General features: G+C 45.0%; 1 protein-coding gene across 1 annotated transcript in view; it reads right to left on the bottom strand.

Moving 5' to 3' along the window:
- Hsf5 (heat shock transcription factor 5) overlaps positions 1-7,327 on the bottom strand; it is a 46,985-nt gene extending 39,658 nt beyond the window's left edge. The window contains exons 1-2 of the mRNA XM_021213463.1: positions 6,592-7,327; positions 1,224-1,598 (exon numbers count right to left, since the gene is read on the bottom strand). Coding sequence (XP_021069122.1) covers positions 1,224-1,598; positions 6,592-7,225 — 1,009 coding nt within the window. The 5' untranslated portion in view covers positions 7,226-7,327. The remainder of the gene's footprint in view (positions 1-1,223; positions 1,599-6,591) is intronic.
- Positions 7,328-7,563: the final 236 nt, after the last annotated feature.

The raw sequence follows: 7,563 nt of genomic DNA, 5'->3' as shown, positions 1-7,563 counted from the left end.
AAGAAGAAGAAGAAGAAGAAGAAGAAGAAGAAGAAGAAGAAGAAGAAGAAGAAGAAAAAGTCCCTTCCTTCTCTTTCTGGACTTCTCTGAAAGCTTTGACCCTTGTCTCACTCTGCAAGCTTGTTCAACCCATGGCCCCAGGGCACAGACAGCCAAAGATAGTTATGAATGACACCCAACACAAAATTACAAACATACTTAAAACATTATGAGAATTTTTGTAATTTTTTAACTAGATTGTATGGTTATCGAGGGTGAACTTTGTCTTGATGTGCAAACATTGGCCAAGCTTGGAACCAGGAGACACGCACCCCTGCTACTGTGTTCCTAACAAAACAGAATATAACGCAAAGGCAAGCATAGCATCTTGCAAAAGGTATTTGCAAACCCTCCATTTTCCTCTAACTATGGAAAGATTCGCTAGTGTTCTGGATTCTACCAGCCTGCTGTCCTCGGCGTGCTTGGATGAAGTCACAGCTGCGGCTGCCAGTTTCTAGCCTGTATCCTGAGTCCTTAGCTGTCTGGGGAACCATACAGGTCTCCCGCACTCACCACAGTGTAAGGAGTTAATTTTCAAAGAGTATGTGTTCTTATGAAGCTTCATTACTGAAATGCTAAAAAGATCTGACTGAGGTAATCTCATTTGTAAAATAAAAATCCTATCTTAAGAACAAACTGAAGTAACCACTGCAGGAATGGTGGAATAAGAGTAAGGTTCCAGGGCAGGCGCCAGAGCTCAGTCTCAGAACTGGAGTACACTTGGAGGATACAGAATTTTCATTTCACTTAAAATATACACTTTTCTGTGGTAACAGATTCTCAGAAGCCTTAAGAACAGAGGAGCCTTTCTATGCATCGTCTATGCAGGGTTTGCTTAGCTAGGCTTACGGAGAGGGTGAGGCACGTGGGTGTGAGTGCAGGCTGAGGAGCGTTTAATGAGGCAGAGGCAGAGGATCCCTGGAGCTCAGGTTATAGGCAGTCATGAGTCCTCTAACAAGGGTGCTACCACCCTCTGCAAAACCAGTATCTTCGCTTAACCACTGAGCCATCTCTCCAGCCCCTAATAGTTATATATTGTTTAAAATGCCTGGTTAAGAAGTCATTTGACAGCTTTTAAATGCATATTTCTATTCTTTAAGCACACAAAGTTTAAAATGCGATAAAAATATAAATATCCTTATAAACTACCTTTATAGAAGCCGGTGAACTTGAATGTCTCCTACCTGTTGGATAGTAGGCTTGGGAGTACTGTGCTGAGGGTGTGTAGTTACTATATTTTTGGGAGGAGCTGACCATTGTTTGAGGACCTTGTTGAACGTGTACAGATGTGGCGCTGGGCTGCAGCGTATACGTAACCTCAGCTGGAAATCTCTGCAGTACAGGAAATGGAACCCCTTTATCTGAAAAAGTGGGAGACGTCTCCACTTGTCCAGGGTGCATTCCAAGGGAGTTCTGCCACGTTCTGGGAGGAATCGGGGTGCGATCTAAACCTTTCAGAGGGAAAGCGCTGTGGTTGTGGGATGAAGTTGATACGTAGGAATAAGGAGACAAATTATCTCGCCGGAATGACCGGTGAAATTGTCCTACAGCCACTGGTCCTGCACGAAAGAGGAAGAACACATTACAAACTTTACAGTGCACCATCAGACAGTAAACCAAAGGTCAAAACAACTGCTCACCCATCAGATTTTTTTTTAACACAATAGAATTTTGAATTTAGCAGAAATGAATTCAGAACACAGTGCTGAAAGAATAAGCAACTCTTGATTCTTAACAGGACAGCCAGAAAGGGTAAAGTGGGCAAAAGATTTAAATTAACACAAACTAGGAGTTTTCCAGGCAGTCTTTCAAGCTGTGTGGAAACTTTAATAAGTAGGAAGCATCACTCTACTATCCACATCAATGTTCAGAATAAGTAAGAGCATGAGCCACAAAGAGGCATCATGCCCGTCATCCCCCTCAACTGTTTTATTCCTTTATTGCAATGATTAAGTATCTGTTTCCTTATTGTCTGAGTGTGCGTGGCTGTCAGGACACTTTCCAGGAGTTAGCTCTTCCCACTACCACGTGGGCTCTGGGGGATGGAATTCAGCAAGCCACTCTCCGAGCCACCGCACTGGTCCCTTTACTTATTTTAGATTTAGTTATGTAGTTAATTTTTTGGAGGCAGTCTTGCTATGTTGCTCTGACCTGGCCTGATTACTCACAACCCAGCCCAGGTTCTGACAAGAAGCAATTGTCCCGCCTCAGCCACCTGAGTGGAAGGAGCAAAGACGCGTGCCGCCACACTCAGCTCCGAAAGCAACCCTTGTGGGAAAGTCAGCCTCGCACACTCATCTAGGTTTCTCCATCTTCTCAACCAATCAAGTAATCTCCTTCCATGAGGCTTTCGGTTGTGGTGTTCTTCCTTTGCAGGTCTGGGGATCAAGCAAGGGTTTTGCATGCGCTGGGCCAGCCCCTGACCCAGTGAGCTGTATTGAAAACCCTGCATTTTTATTTTCTGTTAGTCTCTAATAGAGACCCTTCCCAAGTACCAAACACTGGCTTGCGCTGTGTCATAGGAAGCAATGATTAAACCTTTAGATATCTAGTCTCAGAGATAAGTATTTGCTTTTTTTTTTTTTTTATAAAAAATCTAACCAGATAGAAAAAAATGAGGAAATATATAATTTAAAAATGATAGCTATATTATAGCTTTAATTTACTTTATAGATTGCAATTCTTAAATATAAAAAAACTTAATTTATTTAAAAGGAGAATATTACCTATTGGTTATATGTATGGCTTACAATTTCCTCTCAACATTTTTAAAACTAATCGTATTAATTTACTTTATTAAGCTAATCTTTAGAAAACAGAGGCAAACTTAATTTACATGTGACTTCAGTGCCAAGCTACATGTTGAAAGATGTCACTCAAATATCTACCCATCCAAATTATAAATCACTCAACACTTTACATGTCTCCCATTCTACTTCTATGGCAATCAATTTCCTTAGCAAATAAGGCATTAACACGAAGAATAAACAAATGCATGCATGAATACTAACAATGCAAATTCTGGAGCCTGAGAAATCAAGGACTCTATCTAATAAAGAAGAAAACTGCTAATTCAGAAGCACAAAGAACAGTTTTTATGATGTTGCTTGCCTACCAGTTTCTAACATTCTTGAACTCACCACCAACAATCTGGTTTGCCTGAAGAAACTGGTACTTTTCACAACAGCTGTTTCTGAGATTCCCAACCACCCTGTCCCCTACTTGATTTCTCCTTGGATGTCTCACATGTCAAAACTGCATGCTGCACATGGCTCTTTAGTCTTCTCAACTCTTTAATGGATAGGCCATTAAATCTCTAGGTGGGTTCCAAAAATGTAGCTTAGATCTAAATTAAAAAAATAAATTCTGCTTCTCCCTTGATCAACTGAGTGGTGGGTAATTACTTATTTTAGATGCTGGAAATAAAAGAATACTGCCAGGATTAAAAGGCCACTCCTCGGGGGCTGGAGAGATGGCTCAGTGGTTAAGAGCACCAACTACTCTTCCGAAGGTCCTGAGTTCAAATCCCAGCAACCACATGGTGGCTCACAACCATTCGTAATGAGATCTGACACCCTCTTCTGGTGCATCTGAAGATAGTTACAGTGTACTTAGATATAATAATAAATAAATCCTAAAAAACAAAACAAACAAACAAACAAACAAGAAAGGCCACTCCTCACTGAGGAGCTGTCCACAGTTGATGGCTTCTGGAAAGAGAGTCAGTTTTCTCAAAGGATGTGGTCCTTAATAGGTCAACTATGCGCGGGTGGATGGCCCACACCCATGAGTACACGGGCAGTATAAATTAGACTCGAATATATATATACATGAAATTGGTAGGTGTGGATCTGGAAGGGGTTAGAGGGAGGAGTGAGGGGTGAGGGATGAAAATACATTGTATAAAATATTCAAAGAATTAACAAAAACAGACCCAAACAATTGTCAATTGTGTGTGTGTGTGTGTGTGTGTGTGTGTGTGTGTGAGCAAAGGTCATTAATTTGTTTCTTAAAGAACTAAGACAGAATTAGTTCTTTTTTGTTCTTTTAAGCGTTAGGTAATAGGACTCTCTCTCTTACCAACTTTATAAACCACCACATTCACATCTTCAGAATATCTTTAAGGTATATTTGGCAATGTTTGAATTTAGAATTCTGGAAATGTAGGGCATGATGGGTTTTTGTCTTTAACAATTCTGTTCCTTTTATGGGAATGAAACCAAACTAACCACCCATCAACTATCCCAAACTTTGCTCATGGACAACCTGTGGTATCCATACAAGAGTATCTACTTCCCAGACTTTAAACAAATGAAGAAAGAAAAAAAAAAGGATGTTCACACTTTTTATCAAGTATATTCTTGATTTAGTGGATCTAAATGAAAGAGGGCTAGGTCCTAAAGCAGACTCTTCTACAATTAAAAGGAATTAGGGAGGTGGGAAGCAGCAATCATATAACTACGGCAAGTTGAAGTAGAATAAAAAAAAAAATTAGGCATGGGAAGCAAGGTGGCACATGGCTATAATCCCAGCTTTGGGAGGCTGAGTTAGAAAGACGCTGAAGTCAGGATCAACCCTGACTACATGGCAAGACCTTATGCCCAAAAATTAATACAGAAAGCAAGCAAACAAACAAACAAAAACCCAAAACAACAGGTGAGGAAAAGTAGAAGAGCCAAAAAGACCTTAGACCATAAAAGCAAACAAATTGCAAGAGTGTTTCTGAACTTAACAGAAGAATCACTTTACACCAGAATGAGAAACACAATTGCCTTCTGCGCTAAGTCTATGCTACAAGCTAACCTAACACCTTTGGGACATGACAACAGGGAGAGAACAGGAGATGCTTCAAAACATACATCCTACACATACACTAAAAAGCTATGAATTTTTTTTAAATCAACAAATATCCTTTAAACTGCTTAAATAAGCTGAACACTGGCCTTATGAACACAACTAGAAAAATAAAATAACAAAAAAGGATTCACTGGGTAAAGGGAGTTGCCACCAAGCCGGATGACTTGAGTTTGATCCCAGTAGAAGAGACCAGACTCCTACCGAGTTGTCCTTTGACCTCCACACACATGCCATACCTCAAGAGCACGTGTGTACACATATACACAAATAAGTAAATATATGTAGTTTTAAACACGAACAAAAATAGAATACAACTGGCTTAAAACAGTTAAGAGGGAAAGAATAAAGAGAACCTGTTATTTCCCTGTCTTTTCCTCTTATGCCCTCTAGAAATAAGAAAAATGAAACAAAATAAACAACCCAAGCTAGAGTTTCTGCTGAACATATTCTGTATGTCTCCATGGTCTTTCTCCACACAATTCCCCAGTCAAATCAAGGGCCACTTCCCTGAGGTAGCTCACTATTCCTTTAGAATTCCCTTAGAACATTCCTGGGCCAGTTTTTTCCTCAGCAGGTTACTAGAACTTTAACAGCAGGTTCCTTATCTTCTAAACTCCACAGACAGAAAACCTAGGCCCTTCTCTTCCAAATTCCAAACGCAGCATCGCTTCAACACTGGGCCCAGATGAAACTGACCATGGTGGCATTTGTACATTTACATTTTCCCATGCTTCAGAGTCTGAAAATTGTTTCTATTAGTCTTCTATGTGCAGGTGAAAAAAATTCAAATTCTGATTATTGTATCTTATTGCTTTCTTGGTACAGCTGTCTATTGTGACCTCCATATAGAGCAAGGGACACCGCCACCCTCACCTGTGTAAGAGTGCAGAAAGGCACTTTACATCGAGTGCATGAAATACCTGTGACCATAAGGTTCTTAATTTTTCATTGACTATTTACACAGTCCCCCTCCCCCAATCCCGAATGACCAGGAATTGTGAAAAGCCAATAAATTATGAGTGTGTTCTAAAATTCTTTTAAGCGTAAGAATTGACATCTAGTCTTTGTTTCGTTTTTTTAGCCGTTTTGCTTTACGTTTGTCCAACCATAACATCTCAAGTAGGGCATCAAACTCCAAGTATTAGTGACTTGGTTCTACTCTACACTGGATCAAAGCTTGCCCCTTAGATTATACATAAACAGTGTCTACCACTCTATTCATGTCAATAGGTGGAAGGTGGCCTGTCTCTGAACAAACGTGCACTCCAGGAACCTGTTCCTCTTTTCCTTGGTTGGGTAAATAAATGCCTTAAATTTTCTTGGTGACTTTGTTCTTTCCCCCCCAACCTGTAAGAGTGCCTGTTCTTTTGACTGTGGGACAGTGGAGGCTCTCCCACCCAGTGCTTTGATAAATACAGTGGACAGACTAGCTACTACCAGGTAAATGGTTCAAGAGGTTTGGGAGTTAGTTCCTGGGGCTCACTCTCTTGGAGAAGAGTGGAAAGCAAGCGTAAAGTCCATGTCCTTTTCGCAGCTAAACCCAGATCAGGGAGATGCTTAGGGACTCTTGCCAAAGGAAAAGCAAGTGCTAGTGAGGATGATGTGACCTAGTCTTGGGGTTGTGCAGAACTGGTATTTGCTCCTTGCCGCCCACGTGCTTGATGGAGAACGAGGATCCAGGTGGCACACACTCACCATGCTGCTCTGGCCGGGGCCCAGCAGGCTGGGGCGGCGGGTCCTGATGCTGCAGCGGGGAGGTAGAAGCTGAGGCCGAGGCGGAGGCTGACGTGATGAGGAGCCGCTGGAAGCGGTTGGGCGGGCGACAGGGCACCTCCAGTCCGGCCGCCAGCTTGGCCTTGTTGGCGCTGGTGAGCCTCTTGAGGTGAACGAGCAGCTGAGGCTGGTCGCGGCGGAAATGCGGGCTGTGGAAGTGGTGGAGTGGCCCGTCGCCCGCCGGCCCGCCAGCCCCAGGCCCGGGTCCGGGCCCCGCCGCCCCCGGCCCACCCAGCACCACCTTGCGGAAGCCGTAGAGGTTGAGCTGGCGGATGAAGCTGGTGAAGTTGGTGGTTTTGAAGAGCTCCGGCTCGGCCCCGGCCGCCCCGACGCCGCTGCCGCCGCCCCCACCGCTGCTCCCGGCTCCCCCCGCGCCCCCGGTCCCCGGTCCGGGCGGGCTGAGCAGCTCGGCCTCGAAGAGCGGCTGGTCGATGAGCAGCCCCTCGCCTCGGCCGTCCCAGCGGATGGAGCGGTACCGAGGGCTGTTCACCAGCCGCCACAGCTTGGCGGGGAAGTTGTTGGGGTTGATGGGGGTGGACAGCAGCGCCTCCTCCATCGCCCGCCCGGGCCCTGGGCCTCGCCCCGCCGAGCCTGGCTCTCCCACCGTTCTCGATCCCCCGGGCCTTCGCTGCGCCCTGCCCCCTCCTGCCAGCGCCCGGCCGCCGAGGCCTGGACCGTTGGCGCACGAGTCCCGGCACGCCCTCCGGTGTGGCCAATGGGGCCTCGAGTTCCCACCGCGTGGTGGCCGACGGGGCGCGAGCCCGCCCTCCCCCTCGGTTGGGATGCAAGCCTTCGAGGGCGGTGGCGGCGGCGGCGGCGGGGACACTGCGACACAGGGCGACCTTCGCGTGCCTTCCAGAACCGGCCCCTCTCCGTCTGGTCCCCGGAGGGTAG

Source organism: Mus pahari, chromosome 14, assembly GCF_900095145.1.
Source record: "Mus pahari chromosome 14, PAHARI_EIJ_v1.1, whole genome shotgun sequence".
NCBI classification, from domain to species: Eukaryota; Metazoa; Chordata; class Mammalia; order Rodentia; family Muridae; genus Mus; species Mus pahari.
Note: the sequence above shows the minus strand (reverse complement) of the source record. Positions and strands in the feature narration are given on the sequence as shown.